At 46.7% G+C, this 19062-nt stretch overlaps 1 protein-coding gene across 1 annotated transcript in view; it reads right to left on the reverse strand.

The window, feature by feature from the left end:
- Positions 1-19062, reverse strand: part of GRIK3 (glutamate ionotropic receptor kainate type subunit 3) — a 190085-nt gene that overhangs the window by 44173 nt on the left and 126850 nt on the right. Inside the window, exons 4-7 of the mRNA XM_035118129.2 lie at positions 18391-18572; positions 10560-10613; positions 4791-4964; positions 4036-4179 (exon numbers count right to left, since the gene is read on the reverse strand). Of these exons, the coding sequence (XP_034974020.2) occupies positions 4036-4179; positions 4791-4964; positions 10560-10613; positions 18391-18572 (554 nt within the window). The remainder of the gene's footprint in view (positions 1-4035; positions 4180-4790; positions 4965-10559; positions 10614-18390; positions 18573-19062) is intronic.

Raw genomic sequence — 19062 nt, forward strand, 5'->3', positions numbered from 1 at the left:
TAGAATGTTAATCAGCCAAAGGCCTATTTAATGTTTTATACACTTATAAAAGTGTATAATGAAGGGGCCAGGCAAGCCCCATTGGGAAGAGCATTTCACAAATGGGGAGCCACCACAAAAAGGCCATTCTAATGCCCCTCGACCTCTCATGGAGGAGGCACACAAAGAAGGGCCTCAGATGAGGATTCTCAGGGTCTATATCGGTTCATATGGAGAGAGGCGGTCCTTGAGATATTGTGGTCCCAAGCTATATGGGTCAAAACCAGCATTTTGAATTGGGCCCAGAAACCGTGCACTTGGACCAGAATCGCTGTAATATGCTCAAATTGTCTTGCCCTGGTGAGCAATCTGGCTGTTGAATTCTGCACTAGCTGAAGTATCCAAGCCATCTTCAGAGGCAGTCCTACATATAACATGTTGCAGTAAGCTAAACTAGAGGTTACCAGAGCATAGACAACAAAGGTTAGGTTACTCCTCTCCAGTTAGGGGTGCAGCTGGGCCACCAGCCAAAGCTGATGGAAGGCATTCCATGTCGCTGAGGCAACCTGAGCCTGAAGCTACAGCAAATGATCCAGAAATACCCCCCCCCTAAGCTAAGTACCTGCTCCTTCAGAGGGAGTGTAATCCCATCAAGAGCATTAAAAGTTTACTGAACAGTGAAATTGTTAACTAAATGCGGTATATAAAACTCTTGCTAAATTACTACCAGACTTTGAAAAGCTGGCATCACTGGATCAAGTTCACCAGTTCTGTTGAATTAATTAAACTAAATAGTTTTAATTAGGCTTTGAATAAATGTGCAATTACTTGTTACTGTTTTGAATTTTACTGTGTTACTATATTCCTTAGAGAGCTATGCAAACTGCTATTCTGAATAATGCTTTTTATAGGGTAGGGGGCTCCGGGGATGAGTTTATGGAACCAAGGGGGCTGTGGCCTGAAAAAGTTTGGGAACCACTGGTGTAGATATTCCATAAAACTTGAGTGAAGTGAGAGAAAAGGGCAAGCAGAGCAGCAGTCTGCCGTGGTTGGTTGCACTATTAGGAAGGAAGGAGACTATGTTTAATTCGAGGCCAACATGTTTACACAGATTAACTCCTGGGCTTCTGTTCTTCTTGTGTCTTTGTCTGCAAGGCTCAAAAGAAACACCGCCATGGAGTGCCTCTAATTTCCACATGCACAATAGCAAGGTCACCCCTCAACCTCTTCCTTGGCAACCTGAATAGCACTCCAGAGCTTCTCTGTTTCTCTGTTGTTCTCATGGTAATTGCTCACACTTGAGCTGCGAATCTCTCATTTCTAGTCACAGATCACTTAGAGCGATGCACCTTGAGAGAGAGGGTGACAGGTGAAGTGGAACTGAGAGTTGGGACCAGAGGTCAGCTGGCCTCGCCTCGTTCAGTGGTGCTTGGCTGCTCTCCAGAAGGTCTTTGCTGAGCATCACTTGAATGAGGCACCAGCCTCTTCCTCAGTGAGATGGAAGATCCTCAGCTTCCTTGGTGATTTAGGAGGTTGATGACCTGCCCAGTCTCACCCACTCTTAGCTAGACCTGCAGGCTAGTATCAGTCACTCTAATTGCCACCTCTTGAGATGCAGCCACCAGCTTTTCATAGCACATCTAGGAGCATTCCCACTCAGCCCCATGCCATTTATGCCACCTAGGGGAATGCCAGTTTGTACAACTTGCAAAAGTGCACCTGTGCATATACACACAACCTGTAAATCAACTCTCTGCCCTGGAAACTGGAGGTATGACCCAGGTAGATGTTCAGTGGATTGGGCACTTTCAGGCCCCCTTGCCAATCAAAAAACCAAGTTGAGATGGTGATGTTGGAGGGTAACGGAGAGGCTATCCAACAGCACAGGCTATCCTGTGCTTCCATAGTTTGACAGGCTCCAAGTAAGTCAACAAGGCTTCCCATTGTGCCTGTCTCAACCAGTGATTGGGGGGGGGGGCTGTCTGATTGAATCATACCAGATTCCATAGCCAGCTAACCAGGTTGCCAACTCTGAGAACTCTGCACAAAACCACTCTAAATTGGTGATTGGAGTCTTTCAGAGGTCCAATGGCTGTGATGCCTTTCGATTATTTCTTCCAGGAGTACACATTTTTAAGGGAGTGGCAATCTACCATTTAAAAAAATTATAAAATCTTTGCATGGTTTATTTTCCAAGAGAACATCTCCCCAAAGTGTGTGCTGGGGAGTTCAAACATCCCTGTTTTGGCCTCTTGCAATGGGGAGACTCAGTTGGCTTCTCTGCCTCTTGGATCCAAGCGATGCTCCCTGCATGCCAAATGCAGTCAGGAAAGCTGTTTAGGCTGCAGGCGAGGGAGATGGTAATTACCCAAAACACAGAGAAAAATGAAGTCCCCACTTCATTCCCCTGACATTCAGCTCACTCAAGTCTGTGGCTCTGCCAAAACAGAGGCGTGCCTGCTGCCAATTTCCCCACGAGAGTTTTTGAGCTGTTCACTAAGTGGTTGACAGATGCACTAAGTAAACACTCCTCAACAAGAGAGAAAGGTGGGAAGAAAAGGCAGCAGATGGTGTTCCTATTTGATGGAGAAAAATACCGGGGGTGGAGGGGAGGCTGATAGTTTGGCGGAAGTACCCCTGTGCTGCGTGCCAAAGGTCTCGAGTTCAATCCCCAGCAACTCCCTTGGAAAACATCTCAGGTGGAAGGAGTGGGAAAGGAGTCTCTTGGAGACTCTGGAGACCTGCTGCTGCCAGTCGGATTAGAGCATTATGGGTAAGATAAACCAATAGTCTGTTTCAGTACAGATAAGTTTTGTAAGTTCATGTGACAATAGGCCATCATTTTTAGTGACAGAGCTCAGTAGCAGAGCATCTGCCTTACATGCAGGTCCCAGGTGTCTCCAGGTGGGTAGTCCAGGTAGGACTAGGAAAGGCTATTGTCTTATGCTCTGGAGAGCAGCTGCCAGTCAGCGCAGACAATACTGAGCTAGTTGGATCAAGGCTCTGACTCAGGATAAGGCAGCTTCCTACATTTCTATTAAAAGGATTTGGCAAAGAGATATTCAGTGAAGTCATCTGTGGCATTGTCAAAGGTTTGAAAGGGAAGAATGTGGTGTGTCTAGGGGCTGGAGTGGGAAACGAATAGCCCTAATCTGTACATTTATATAGCTAGTTAGAGAGATAGAGAAGTTGGGGACTCAGCGCCAGCCATGGCTGGGAGTTGCAGAAACCGAAGCTTGTTCTACTCTTGTTTTACCTCTGTCCCTAAGATAACTCATATTCCTTTGGCTGTGATCCAGCCTAGAGGACTGGCATTTTACATATATATGCTTAGTCCTGAAGAATATGGGCAGCTGTCTCTCAAAATAAAGGTGCCAGGTGGGATTAGAAGTGACACTGGCACAAATGCATTCAGAGTCAGACCCATGAAGCACAGTATTGTCTAGACCAGGCGTGTCCAAAGTCCATCCATTTCAGGGCCTAATCTGGCCCCTGTGGCAGTTTATTTGTGACTCAGCAAATTCAATCTTAAAAAAAGCTCAACAACTTTGGTTGGCCCTTTGGTCGGCCCTCACAGCCCTTCACTTCATCAAATCTGGCCCTCTTTGAAAAAAGTTTGGACACCACTGGTATTATACTGTCTATTCAAACTGGCAGTGGCATTCCAGAATGTCAGGGGGGTGTCCGTACCCCCAACCCACTCTATCTGGGGATGGCTGAAATTGAATTTAGGCTGTTCTGCAAGCTACGTACATGCACCTGGAGCTAATTACAACTTGTTACTGGGCTTAGGCTCATCCTCACCACCTGCCTAATTCAAAGCAATCTTTGCCTTCAGAAAGAGGCAATGGCCCAAGCAAAGAGGCAGGCCCAGAATCACCAGAGCTGGCTCTCTGCTAGAATGAGACCAGGACCATGGACAGCAACAATGAGGACTGCCCAGGATGCAAATACAAGAGTTTCAGGACCATAGACAGCAATCCTGCAGCATTGAGCACACATCCCTTCACTCAAGATGCAAAAGCAGGTTCCATCCGGTTGCATTGTACTTCTTACCTCTTTGATGAAATTCATGAAGCGTCCACCAAACCGCCAGGCTTTATGCCGATGGCACTGGAGGGAGTTGACAGTCATCTGTGGAGCCCGTTGGTAGCACACGGAGACAATGTGGACGGCATCGTACAACAGGGCAGCATCTGTCTAAAATGAAGGGGAACAGGATTTGCTTTGATAATAGCTCTAGGAGCAAGGGAGCCTTTCACCTCCCAAGTGATGATGATGATCATGCTACCCCCACTACAGGAAATCCATTTTGGCCAAGATAGTCTTTGGTTCCAGCCTCCTTAGGCCAACTGAGCCATCTGCAGCATGCTGCTACTTTCATCTTGGTAGCCTCTGGTCCAGTTTATATGGACATCATTGAATGGCCTTCTGTCAAGATCATGCATCTGGACTCCTACAGATGCAGGAGTAGCAGCAGCAAAGGGAAGGCAGTGAGCAGGGGAAGGATGAAACACTGTATCCCATTGCAGTTTCTTCACTCCAGATTGCCTCCTCCCAAAACACCTATTCCATAGAAGTTGCTGTCAAGATTTAGTTACATGCATTCATGTGTAAGGTGTAGTTCTGCTGATGATTGCCCCCCACAAAGAAGCAACTGCCTTGTCTTCCCAACACGTTGTCCAAAACAGAACCAGACAAAAATAGAGCTTGCAACAGTTTGACATGCAAACTCCCTTGCCTCTTCCCCTCATCAACACAGGTTTGCACACACACTAAAAGGCAGGAGTAGTTCAAATGGGCCATCGTACCATCATCACCCCTGTGATCAACCCTGGCTCAGGCTTGGGGGCTGCCTGCAACCTCTCCATAGACCATTTATCAATGATGGCAGAGACATGAGGATTCTCCACGTTCAGGATGCGGAAGCCAGTCAGGTTCACTCCAGAGTAGCGATATTGCTCTAGATCCAATGCATAAAGATCCTTTAAAAAGAAAGAGGGAGACTTCATTTCAGCGCTTTATCTACTTCCCCCTTGACTTCATTTAGTTTTGGGGGGGATGAGGGAGGGGCAGTCTTCAAAGGAGGGCCAAGTCCTTCACCACTCTTATTGGAACTTGGCTCCCCTTGAAATTTAACAGCTGCTCTGCCTGAGCAAAGTCCCACTGAAGTTGGTCCTCCAATGTTGCTTTAGGAAAAGATTCAATGGTGTTTCCAGCTGGGAGGCATTTCCCTGTCTTGCATCAGTTAATTATGGTGCTGATTAATTATGCATTAATTCCAATAAGAGAATATTGAAAATGTTTGAAATGGGGGAAAGAAATAATTTGGAAAGTATGAAATTAAATCTTGTTTTAGTTGCCACTTCCAAGCATCAAAACCCATCATTCTGGAATACTAGAATTGCTAATATTTTCAACATCTTGTAATTTTTCAAGTGGGGGGAGATGTAGAGTAAGCATACAATTAAATTTTCTAAAAACCACAAGCAGCCAAAATAAACCTTGGCAATGATGATGCTTCAGTCTAATATGGCAGTCTATTCCATTCATGGGAGAAACACAAAGCCCACGGGAAAATGACTGTTTCAGATTTGTGCCATCTCTGGTCTTTTAGACTGCCTACCCCCCTAAGAGTAGGTAGGATCTACATGTGCAGTGGGACACAGGAGTAATTTGCCCACTGCAAATTTACCATTCATTGCATGTAGAACATCATGCAGAACACCACATCTCCACCAGATATTATCATTTTGGAATATCATTAACCATTGTACAATAACAGACTAAGTGATTTGTTCCAGTTACAGTTCTCAGGCTGTGGGTTTTACTGGTTAATTCTTACTCTGTGTCCCACTGGATAGCTGATGAACAAATCTGAACCTTGTTTGGGGGAACCCAGTTAGCATCACGGCATTGGCCAGGACCTGGCAGGAGAAGTGTGAGCATTGACTGGATCATCAAATTCTCACCCACCCCCCACTTCCACATGTACAACCCATTAATTAAACTTGATGGAGAGAGAGAGAAAATGTGGTCTTTTTTCTCCTAACCATCTCAGACCTCTACGAACAGGCCTGGTCCCCTGACCCAGAATCCTCCATTTCTGCCTGACAGGAGCCTCTTGTGGTTGGAAGATGTGCTCTTGGCCATCTTCCAGTTTGAGACCAACACACATAACAATGTTAGGAAGAATTTCCTTCAAGTCCTCAAATTTTATTTATTTATTTTTATTTAATCGCAGGGCTGGCCCAAATACATGTTGACACCAGAGGGCCCCAAAATGGCACTCTTTCCCCGCTAGGGAAGAAGGGGGTGAGGGAAGATATACATCAGGAACAAGGAGGGAAGAAAGATAAAAATTGGGATCAGCTGCCCCTGAGGTGGTCACCTCACCTTGCCTCATGGGTGGGCCGGCCCTGTTTAATTGGTAGCCTTTGCTGTCAGTGCCAACAGCTAGAGTGCCCAGAATTTGAAGATCGCCATCAAAGAGGAGCTAAGATGTTTCTTGACTTTATGACCCACCTCCACTGTCTGCAAGCGAGAGAGCAGTAAGTGGAGGAGAGGTGGAATGGGAACCATTCAGGCAAAGTGCTGGCAGGGAGCCCAGGCCTGCCTCTTGGCAGTCAGTGTGCACAGGGGGCAATTGCAAGTCCCACTCCAGTGCTCTTCCTTAATACTTCGCAGGGCTTTGCAGAGCAGAGCTGGAATATTAATTCCTGCCATCAAAGCGAAGTCTGCGCTTCAGGAGGTCTGCAGTTTAAACCTACCACAAACTCATCTAAATGGGTCTTGAAAGAGAGGCGAGTGAGATGGTTGCTCTGCTTCGCAGGAAGGAGCAGGAACAGCTGACCCCAATGGAAGGGAAAGGCAATGGCACTCAGCAGCATCCCAGTTAACATTTGGCTGGGAGGACACAACAGCATTAGAAACATGTGTAAAGAGAAGTTCTTTTAAACCTGTATCTCATGCTAGTGAATGGTTGGCCTGTGAGCCAATCTAAGGCAGAGCCCAGGGAATGAGCAAGGAATCACACACACACACAAATTCCCACCTCCAACAAAAGCCATAGCTACTCATGGTGCCGAGGTTAGAATTAACCTGGTTTGGCTTGCTTGCTTGCTTAATATAACACCTTTTCCTCTAAGAAGCTCAAAGTGGCATACATGGTTCTTTCCCTCCTCGTTTAATCATTCCACCAGACATTTCCCAAATGCAGTTATCAGGAATCACAGGTGGGGGCGATAGTCTTCACTTGTTGGTGGCTAACTCAGCCCCTGCCCCCACCCCTGGGCTCAGACCAGAACTTTTGCCACTTGGTCAAAGAAACAACCTGGAAACTCTTGAATTAAATCAGCTCCACTATTCTTTTTCTCTTTGACTTCGCCCTGACCGGTTTCACTCCTCATTTCAACTGTCCTCATTTAATTTCCACATGAGGTGCCACAAGAGGTAGTATAGACTGAGAGGCAGTGCCTAGCACAGCTTCGTGGCAATGTGGGGATCCAAACCCTGGTCTCCTGGGCCTAGTCTGACATTCTAACCACTACCCTACATCGACTTTCAAATACGAATTTGTCTGGAACTTGTCACAATCAGCTGTATTGCAACTTGAGTGCCATTCCCCTCAAAAGTTCTCATCTAGCCTGGAATGTTAAATGAGATTCTGCATATGCTCAGCCAGCAGTCAATGGACCAGGCACTTAAAGCTAGCTTGTATTGATTGCTGTGGAACTACATGAGCTGGTTAAATGGCATGTGATTTATAAAACAAGGCTCTGCTGCATGAATGAGCAAACTGGGTGTGCGTGTCTAGGGCAGGGTGCTGAACCATCCACATTCACTGCATGATCAACCATACATGTGGCCCCAAACCACAATTCCCTGGAAGCAACTTGATGGTACTGGTACATGTGGACCCAGCACATGATCAGTTAGGAAAGAGCTGCAGGAAAGCTGGTGAGCTTTTTCTGAATGTAAATGGAGAATGATTGAAAATGCTGAGCCATCTCTAATCACAGCCAATGCTGATACCAGCTGCCACATTTCTTTAAGGCACATGTGCACTATCAGAAGGAAAATACAGAGGCTGAAACATCAGGGCTTCCAGGCAGGTCTATATCCAAAGCTGTTTGCATTTTGTGGCTAGTCATTGGTTGTTGCTTCCATTTTTGTATTGCCTTCTGTTGGATCACAATCCATTTTCTCATTCCACAAAGCATGAATCAAAAATCTTAACAGGGTCACATAAATATTTTGATTAAAAGCTGCACATTTCAAAAGTTCACAAACAACATATTCTAGTTCTTTTATTTCCGAATTTTTTTATTTCCTTCTGTTCTCACGATTTCACCTGATACTTCTTCCATCCTAACAGCTATTAATAAATTAATTACCATTTCATGATACTTTGCTGTCAAGAGTATCTCTTGCACATCCCCAAAGGATTGCATTTTTTTTGTCTGTGACTATGGGACATAAATAGTCACAACAATGAGCAGTTGCTTGAGGCAGGTCCCATCTGCGCTGTACATTTAAAGCAGTACAATGCAGTACAAACAGTCAGACTCAGGATGAAACTCTGCAAGGCTACACCCCAGCATCCCCCAAACTGGTGCCCTCCAAAAGTTTTGGACTACAGCTCCCATTAGTCCCAGTATCCTATGGCTGTACTGGCTGAGGCTGATGGCTTATAGTCCAAAACAGCTGGAGGGCCCCAGCTTAGTGAAGGCTGCTCTGCATTTTCAACGTTTCTGTTTGGTAGGAACAGTTGCTCCCTTACCTTTGTCTAATGCCGACCTGTATCGCTTGCAGAGTCCACTGGGGACCTTTTAGAGAAACACAACAGACTAATTCCATCACCCCTCCCAGGGGCCTCTTATGGCAGAAATGGCAGCTCCAAAGAGAACAGAGCCTGGAGCAGAAGCAGCTTAAAATATCTGTCCCACGATACAGCTGTTATTTCAGGCAAGTGGCACTAATTGTAATTGCTTATCTATTAATTTATTATAATTCTTTCTTGCTCTCTCCTCCTCCCACACACTCCTTCTTCATCTTCACCTCCAGGCTTGTACTTGTGTGCAAAAAAGTTCACAAGACTCAGTTGGGCCTGATTAATAGGAGGTTATCAGAGAGTTGCAAGAAGCTGTTGCAAATAGATAACGGGGGCAGCAGTAATTAAAATGTCTTTTCATTTTGGTGGAAGGATGGATTTTTTTTAAAAAATGTGGATGTTTCCAGGCATATGATGGGGTGGGTGGGTTGCTATCTGGTTCGGTGACATGGTCTGAGGGTGTGTAGAACATCATTCTTGCTAAAACTAAGCAGGTCTGGGGGTCTGTCCAGGACCTGGATAGAAGGCAATTCAGGAAGGAATTCCAGGTGTGTGGCCTTGAGTTCCATGACAGCAGGGGAGGAGTTTATTAAAGAAATGAAGAGGGGAGAGAGCAAGATGGCAGGCAGAGGCCAGGATTTCCCACCTGCTCTACAGTGAGCTTGCTCTGCACACCTCAAAACACACACACACACACACACACACACACACACACAGCTCCTCATCTGTGCTATCAGAAGAGACACTCGCTTGGAGGTCTCCAAGTTCTTCCCCAAGTTGGTGAGACTCATTTGACATCAGCACAAAACCGAGCCTTCTGTTATTTGCCCACTCCAATGGAAGGGAGCCAAGGGACGCAGGTGGCGCTGTGGGTTAAACCACTGAGCCTAGGGCTTGCTGATCAGAAGATCGGTGGTTTGAATCCCTGCGACGGGGTGAGCTCCCGTTGCTCAGTCCCAGCTCCTGCCAACCTAGCAGTTCGAAAGCACGTCAAAGTGCAAGTAGATAAATAGGCACTACTCCAGCGGGAAGGTAAACGGCATTTCCGTGAGCTGCTCTGGTTCGCCAGAAGTGGCTTTGTCATGCTGGCCACATGACCTGCAAGCTGCACGCTGGCTCCCTAAGCCAATAACACGAGATGAGCGCCGCAACCCCAGAGTCGGTCACGACTGGACCTAATGGTCAGGGGTCCCTTTACCTTTATGGAAGGGAGCTGGGTATGTTTAGCTTGGAGAAGAGATGAGTGAGAGGTGATATCTGAAGGTCTGCCATATGAAGAATTAAGCAAGTTCGTTTTCTGCTGCTCCGGGGGGTAGTACCTGAACCAATGGGCGCAAGTTACGATAAAGAAGATTCCAACCCAACATTAGGAAAAAAATTCTCGTAGTAAGAGCTAGTCACCCTCCTGCCTTCCTCATAAGGCTTGGTTTCCTGACCTTTGATAATCTTGGTTGCCCTCCTCTACACACCTTCTTGCTTGTCAATATCCTTCTTAAATTGTGGTGCTCAGAACTGGACACAAGACTCCAGGTGGGGTCTGACCAAGGCAGAAAAGAGCAGTGCTATTAATTCCTTTGATCTGGACACTACTGTTCTTTTCTCTCTCTTTTTTTTTAAAAAAGGTTCTTCCTAACTCTAACTTAGCTGGTGCAGTTTGAGCCAGAGAGCAGGTAACCCCACCTCCCCCTTTGGGGATACCAATAAAGGGCAGTGCGGCAGGTGTGTGTGTGCGGTCAAGATACTTTACCAGTGTGGTGAAGATAAAGTGGTAATACTCCGTCATCATTCCCATTGCCATGGCCTAAGAAGAAAGCAAATGAAAAGTGAATTAAAAAGACAGCATGTGAATTTGTAACAGAATGGATGAGCCCACAGAGCCTTGCAGGAAATAGGTTTAGCAGCTTCAGTGGCTGACTTGGGTACTCTGGCACCCCGTGCAAGGCCAAAATTTGACACACACACACACACACACACACACACACACACACACACACTCATGTTACCTTCTCAAAGGCAGGTTTTGGGAAGGAGATGCTGCCTTACCAAAGGAAGGTAAGGAGGCATTGGGCTTTGTGAAGGAGGCTGGGAAAGCATCGACTAGGCTTTGGGAAGAAGGCAGGAGGACTCTAGGACTCTATCAGATTCTCATGCCTCCATTCCAAAGCCCAGTGCCTCACTTACTGAGCTTTGAGGTGGTGCCCCCTGGCTCATTGCCCAGTGTGTGCGCACTGCTCGCACAGCCCAAAATCTGCCTCTGGAAGCTTTAACACATTGGTGACTGGGAATGCAGGGTCTCAAGGCCCAAGACAACTAATGAGTTCCCTTTTGTCACAGGGCATTCAATGCTGGGACTCACAGCAACAGAACCTTAAAAACCCTGAGCCCCACTTGTTGGCAATCCAACCTCCCAGGTTTGGCTACTGACTCACTCACAAGAACATAAGAAGAGACAATGGCCCATCTAGCCAGCATCCTATTCTCACAGTGGCCAACCAGGCATCCCAAAGGGAAGCCCACAAGCAGGATTCAAGCACAAGAGTACTTTCCCAGCAACTGGTATTTAGAGCCATTGCTCCCTCCAGCTGTGGAGGCAGAGCATAGCCATCATGGCTAGTAGCTGTTGATAGTCCTCTCCTCTATGAATTTGTCTAATTCTCTTTTAAAGCCACCCAAGCTGGTGGCCATCACAGCCTCCCGTGGGAGGGAATTCTATACTTTATGCACTGTGCGAAAATGTCCTGAATCTTCCAGCCTTCAGCATCGTTGGATGTCCACGAGTTCAGACTGAACTTAGTTGCCACCTCTGTCAGGCCTGCCTATATCCTAGAATTCTGAACAAGTGTGGTCCTCCTGGGTGCTAGATTCCACTTTCCTGAGAATTTCAACTTCCTTTTAAAATGCTTCTAGCAGAAAGTGTTTCACCTCTGGGCATGAGTAAGTGCCTTGATGAGTCATTTGCCCCAGCAGTGCACTCTGTGGATTCACTGTTCAGAATTCAGTGTTCAATTAAAATAGATGCTTTGCTAGGTTTATTTAAAGATTCCCAGGACCAGTTTTATATATTATGTTTTCAATAGCAGCTGCCAGAATGGAGAGAGCTAAACATTGGAATACCCTAAATCACCTTTGCCAACCTCGCACCCTCCAGATGTCTTGGACATCAACTCCCATCAACTCCAGCCAGCACTGCCATATGATGCCAGGGCTTATGGGAGTTGTAGTTCAACACATCGGGGGGGGGGGGAGAGATTGGCAAAGTCTGCCCTAGATGAATGTTGCAATTCAATTTGCAAAGATCTGGAAAATAGCTTGGGGGGGGGGCAGGGGGACGGGAAGCAATGAGCAGATCAGAGTCAGCTCACAGGAAAATTATTAAGTGCTTTCTGGAAACGTGGTTACCATTTGTCACATAGGTCAATAAAGGAGGGTCCCAAACCCAGCCCCCATTCCCACACATGTCTGTTGGGAGTGATATCCTCACCTGATTTATAACACAGCTATTCTGTTAAATGCTTCCTGGACAAGCTATTATCTATCAGGCAGACATGAAGAATGAAAATTGAACTCTTCAGTATTTGTTTAACATTTGTTGTTCATCCTGTAATGTATCTTTTTACAGACTATCTATCTATCTATCTATCTATCTATCTATCTATCTATCTATCTATCTATCTATCTATCTATCTTACTGGATCCTCTGGTTTGTCCTGCCAGTTGTGGTCTTGGTCAAGGGCTACAGTTCTGGCACAAGGTCAGTTTGAAATAAATATCCCCCAAGAGGAGCTGCCTGATAGACCCACCAGAATTAGCCCAGCTACTTAAAGATGTGCTATGGAGACCAACTCATGGATTTTGTTTTATACTCTCTCCCTTTCCAACACATTTTTTCTGAGCTAAGATGACTGCAAAGGTACAAAGTCTATATATACATACCTCCCCCAATAAATCCCAAGCTTCATAGAAAGTGTGATGAAAGGAAAGAAGCTTTCAACTTGTTAGATCTGAATTAGCTTTGATTCCCTCTGTTTTGTGTGGGCCTTTAACATGCACCCTCACACACACACAGCTGATTAAGTAATAAACAACCGGGAGTGGACCCCTCAGTCGTCAGAAGGAGGATTGCATCCAGTGCTTGGAAACTCTAATTAGAAATATTTCAATGGTCAAATTAAATTGCAGAGGTAAGTGTGTGGTTGGGAGTTGAAGAGGGTGAGCGGGGATGGGAACACAAAAGCTGTTCTCCTGTATTTGTCAATGACATCAAATCAATTATTACAAATTGAAAGTGCCTGGCAGGTTGCTGAAAATGCTGCCTATATAGCCTGGGAAGGAACGTTGCTGCTGGCGCCCACAAGAAGATTCAGCGTTTCCAAGGAGGAGAGGGATGGAGCTTAATGGGTGGATTGGAATCAAGAGCCATCACTGCAGTGGCTAGCAAGAAAAGGTTGCTGCAGAAAAGCCCCCCCCCCAAATGCAGCACATCTACAGCAATGCTGATGATTTGTGCAGCAGAGGATGGACAACCCACCATCTGACGATGGTGGTGCTGACAGACTCGTTTTAAAGAAATCTTAGTGACTGCTTGTGAAATCATGCAGTTTTATTCTGAAAGAAGCTACAACAGAATTTTCCTGGATCAGCACACCCTGGATCCGGTCAGAACTAGGGGCAGGGGGAGGCGTGTGCAGGAAGGGGGCCAGGATAGAAGAGAGTGGCTGGGGGTTGCCAAGAGGCTTGGGAGGAGTTCCCATAAGAATGTAATATGATAATAGCCCACTGGATCAGGTCAAAGGCCCATTTAGTCCAGTATCCTCTTCTCACAGTGGCCAACCAAATACCTCTGATAAACCTGCAAATTGGACCTGAGCACAAAAGCACTCGCCCTTCCTGTGGTATTCAGATGCATTGCTGCCTTCGACCATGAAGGCAGTGCATAGCGTCTATCATGGCTAGTAGTCACTGATATCCTTTTCCTCCGTGAATTTACCAAATCCTCTTTTAAAGCAACCCAAGTTGGCAGCCATCACAAACTCCTGTGGGGAGTGAGGTCCATAGTTTAACTCAGTGCTGTGTGAAGAAGTCCTTTCTTTTATCTGTCCTGAATCTTCCAACATTCAGCTTTGTTGGAATGTTCATGAGTTCTAGTATTATGAGAGAGGGAGGAGAACTTTTCTCTATCCATGCCATGCATAATTTTATAAACTTATTTTATGAGAAGCTGGTAAAATGTGGGCTGGATGAGGTAACTGTTAGGTGGATTTGCAGCTGGTTGACAGACCAAACCCAAAGAGTACTCATTAATGGTTCACCGTCATTCTTGGGGGAAAGTGACAAGTGGGTTGCCATAGGGTTTTGTTCTGGGCCCATTGTTTAATGTCTTTCTAAATGACTTGGATGAAGAAATTGAGGGGGTGCTCATCAGATTTCCAGATGACACCAAACTGGGAGGGATAGCTAGTGCCACAGAAGACAGGATCGGAATTCAAGATGACATTAACAGATTGGAAGACTTTTGCCCAAACCAGTAAAATGAATGTCAAAAGGGACAAATGCAGGGTTCTACATTTATGTAGGAAGAACCAGCTGCACAAATATAAGATGTGGGGCATTTGGATTTCCAGTAGTACGTGCGAAAAGGATCCAGCTTAACAGGAATCAGTTGTGATGAGTCAACAGTGTGATGCAGCAGCAAAAGAAACTAATGCTATTCCTGGCTCCATCAACAGAGGTACAGTGTCTCAGTCAAGGGAACTAATAGTACCGCTCTATTCTATCTTGGTCAGACCACACCTGGAATACCATGTTCAGTTCTGGGCACCACCATTTTAGAAGAATATTGACAAGCTGGGACACATGTAGATGGTAGCCAAGATGGTCAAGGGTCTGGAAACCAAGATTTATGATGAACGGTTGAGGGAGTTTGGTATGTGTTTAGCCTGGAGAAGAGGAGACTAAGAGGTGATAGGATAGCCATCTTCAAATATCTAAAGGGCTGTCACATGAAAGATGGAGGAAGCTTGCTTTCTGCTGCTTCAGAGGGCAGGAGCTGAGCCAATGGATTCAAGTTATAAGAAGGAAGTCTCCAACTAAATATCAGAAAGACCTTTCTGGTGGTAAGAGCTGTATTAGAGTGGAGTGGACTCCCTCGGAAGGGGGTCGAAGGATGTTTTTAAGCAGGGGCTGGCCATCTGTCAGAGATGCTTTAGTTGTGATTCCTGCATTGCAAAGAGTTGGACTAGATAACCCTTGATAGCCTTTTCAGCTTTACAATTTTATGATTCTATGAGTGCTAGGACAAGGCTGTTGGCTGGAACCTGACAGTTGAGATGGGCAGAGGAGGAGACGGACAGAAGGGTGAAAGTCTGGAGATGGTAAGATAAAGGGAGGCATGAAGATTGTTAGAAGAGGGGGAACACTCTTGCTTAGCCTTGCTGGGCTGAGAGTTCCAGCTGAGAGGCTGAAAATGGTGCACAGAGGCCAAAGATGCTGCAGCAGCAAGGATGCTGGCACTCCAGGCATTGATTCAGCCAACCCCCACCCTCTCCTGATGCAGGTTTATTGTAAGCCAAGTTCCCAGATTGCTTCTGCTAAGTGGAAAGGCAGGAGCCAGGGTGTTAGCCTGAAGAAGGGTCCCTCCACAACCACACACAGTCCTCTCTTCGTTTGCCATACCTCTGAACTGCTGTCACTGAAAGCAGGTGTTCAAGGATGCTACAATTTCCAGCCTGACTGACAGCATCCTCCCCCTCCCGTCCCGCCACTCTCTAGCCAGAGGGCCTCCTGGTTTTGTGCTGCTTCTGCTGAAATTACTAGGGCAGAATTTCGCTTGGAGGGACAATGGAGCAGTTTGCAGAGAAGTAGGAAACTGGGGACACTGGGAGGGAGGGAGGGAAGGAGGGAGGGAGGGAAGGAAGGAAGGAGGGAAACCACAGAGCACAGCAGAGAGTCTGCTATACCACTGTTTTCCTTTCCATCCTTTATCTGACCAGGATGTCACTGCTGGTGGGGGCGAGACCCAAGAGGTCTGATTTCTGAATCAGTGATGCAGAGGGAAGGGACCAGCCATATGACTCTAACATGCGCTGAAGTGTCAGCTGACTACACTGAGGCTAATCTGGGCATGGGGTGAGCTGGTCATGCAAGGTTAGACTTGTTCAGCATGCCTCTCTCTTTAAAGAGGCCACTCACGGCCAACTCCAGAGAGCCTTAATGAAGGTGCAGTCCTGTAACATCTGCACACATCACCGAATTGGGACTCAGGAGTAAGAGACGGGGTTTGATGCCTCTGGTGTTACTCCTCAGTATACCATTAAGGTGAACTAGGATAGGAACAGAAAGACCAAAACTCTGGTGGTGGCAATTCCAAATGTCCCCTTAGCTGAATTGGTGGCTATTATTACTATGACTATTATTATTTATTGCATTTATATCCCACCTTTTTCTCCAAGAAGCTCAAGGTATCCTATATGGTTCTCCCCCTGCTCATCTAATCCACACAACAACCCTGTGAGGTAGGTGAGGCTGAGAGTCAGTGACTGGCCCAAGGTCACCCAAGGAGCTTCAGGGCGAAGTGGGAATTTGAACCCTGGTCTCGAGCTCCCTGGAGAAAAAAAGGTGGGATATAAATGCAATAAATTAATAAAATGTCAAACTGAGGAAGTAGCTCCCTCCCTCCTGTAAAATAGTTCATAGTTCCAAATGAATGCTACATTCGGGGGATTACCCCCACACCGTTTGCATATGCTCAAGAGCACCCTAGCTATCCTATAAGTGAAAAATAATAATAATCCATCCACTATCAGCCTGTTCTGTGGAGAAGAGGCAGAAGGAGCCACTGCCTTGAAAAGACATAAACTAGCAGGCGCTGCAGGATATATCAATGCAAACACATTAAAGTGCCACTTTGCAGTATCTTCCAATTTGTATGGAGCCACAGGCAAGCTCTGCACATTCCCCAACTGCCTGTGTCCTGGAAGGACCACACAGGATTTTCCCAGGCTGTGCTGCTCCTCCCCCTGCTCCCTCTCCCCACCCCTCAGAGTCCTTCCGTCATGAATGGAGCAGACGGGCACAATGAACGATAACAGAACTGCCTAATAAAGGAAGAGTGCCCAGCACAGCCGGCACATGAATATCAGAGGAGGCAGGAGATGTCAGTTCTGGTCACCCATTCGCAGAATGATCCCTCCCGGGCCAAAATCTCACAGTAATTTTGGAGCAGCAGCACAGAGTTGCAGAAGAAGGGAGGTCACCAAAGGCCCAGCCAGGCCATTCGGGAGACAGCCGACCTCAAGCATTATGCTCTCTTTTGCATGGCAAGACCCTGAAAAATTCTGCCCTGTACATTAATAGTTTTAATAGAGTAACAGCAAGCAAACAATTCCCCTCCCCCGGGTCTTTGCCCCCCTCCAGACAGAATTCAGATGTTTGAATTAAAGCTTATCTTAGCGGAGCCTTGCATCCAAAGATTTGGCTGGTTGTTTTGAACCCAGCTCCCTGCCTCCCATGACTGAGGCCTTATCCACACTTACCTTTTGCCTCTCTCTTTCCAGGCACAGGTCCACATTTTAAAGCTGTGTGTCCAAGCACTCTTTAAAGCTGAATTGGAGCAAACAGCAATTTGGGTTTTCTGCAGGTTGCCATTTCTCTGATTGAGCTTTAAAGACCGAGTTTTCTCAGGGAAAGCTCTGGTGCAAAAAAGAGAGACCGTCCCATTTTTATTGTAGGTAAAGGTAAAAGACCCCTGGACGGTTAAAGTCCAGTCAAAGGGTTGCGGCACTCATCTTGCTTTTCAGGCCAAGGGAGCTGGTGTTTGTTCACAGACAGCTTTCCGAGTCATGTGGCCAGCATGACTAAACCACTTCTGGTGCAATGGAACACCATAATGAAAACCAGAGCACACAGAAATGCCGATTACCTTCCTGCCGCAGCCATACCTATTTATCTACTTGCACTGGCATGCTTTCAAACTGCTAGGTTGGCAGGAGCTGGGACAGAGCAATGGGAGCTCACCCTGTCGCGGGGATTCAAACTGTTGACCTTCTGATCGGCAAGTCCAAAAGGCTTAGACCACAGTGCCACCTACATCCCTTAATTGTATGTAAGCCACTTTGGGAGCCATTCTGGTTGAAAATCGGGGTACTAAGTCTTGAAGGAAAGTAAGTAATCTGGTTGGCCACTGCAAGAACAGGATACTGGTCCAGGTGGCCTGATCCAGCAGGGTTGTTGTGTTGTGTTTTGTTTTGTTTTACTGTTCCTCACTCATATTCACCCCTGTTCTTTTATACTGCCCTCCTCCTTTGTATGGCTTGTCCTGGCCCCACCCATCCAGGCTCTGGACACCGCATAATACTGGCATTCTCTAAGGCAGTGGATCCCAAACTCTGCCCCCACTCAACAAAAAACACTTGAAATTTTCTGAGGGTCTTAGCAGACCACTGAATAGTGTAGCAATTGCAACGCACAGTGCAAGATGCTTTGTGGTTTTTAATTGCAGGTGGTCTGCTTGAATGGAGCTCTTAGATCACAGCCTGGACACACCGGCCCAGAAGCACCCCCCACCCACCCAATGGGCCCACCTGCTTGAGGATGTGGACAGCCATGGTGTGGGTGCAATCAAAGATGATCCGGAACTCCCGGCCCCGCTTCATTTCCTTGAGCAAGGGGCGTGTGTCATCTGTGTCGAGGGGCAGCTGACGGATTTTCAAGCGGATGTTGTATCTCGACGGGGCCATGATCAGCTCTTGCAGCCGGATGAGGCCTTGGAGAGAGCATGGACAACCACAAAACACCAGACTCAGTTGAAGACAGGTTTCAAGCCCAGGCAATGACCCATCTCCAGAAAGCAAAGCTAATGGCTGCACCATCTTGGGTAATGGTGAAGGACTTGTAGAAGCTCCAAAGGAGAGGAACTTCTCCCCATTATGGCGCTACTTTTAACAAGAAACCCACTTGTGAAGGGATCCTTTGCCTTGTCTCCCCACACCTTAACAGTATTTTACAGCTCAGTCAATAGAAGGCCCCAAATCTTCTCCTGCCCACTCCACCCCTTTGCCAAGACCACAGGGGTAAGACCACTTTGTGTCGGTGGCTGAATCAGTAGCTCCCTCTGCTAGTCCACTTGTAGGGAAAATTGGATGGGGCTGTAGCTCAATTGTGGTTCAACCTCCACTCCTCGAAGTAGAGTTTTAAAGGGCATGTGGGAAACAGCTGAAAAGGGGGTGCCACAAATACACAAGTGCTCAGAGCAC

The sequence above is a fragment of the Zootoca vivipara genome, chromosome 6, assembly GCF_963506605.1.
Source record: "Zootoca vivipara chromosome 6, rZooViv1.1, whole genome shotgun sequence".
Classification (NCBI taxonomy): domain Eukaryota; kingdom Metazoa; phylum Chordata; class Lepidosauria; order Squamata; family Lacertidae; genus Zootoca; species Zootoca vivipara.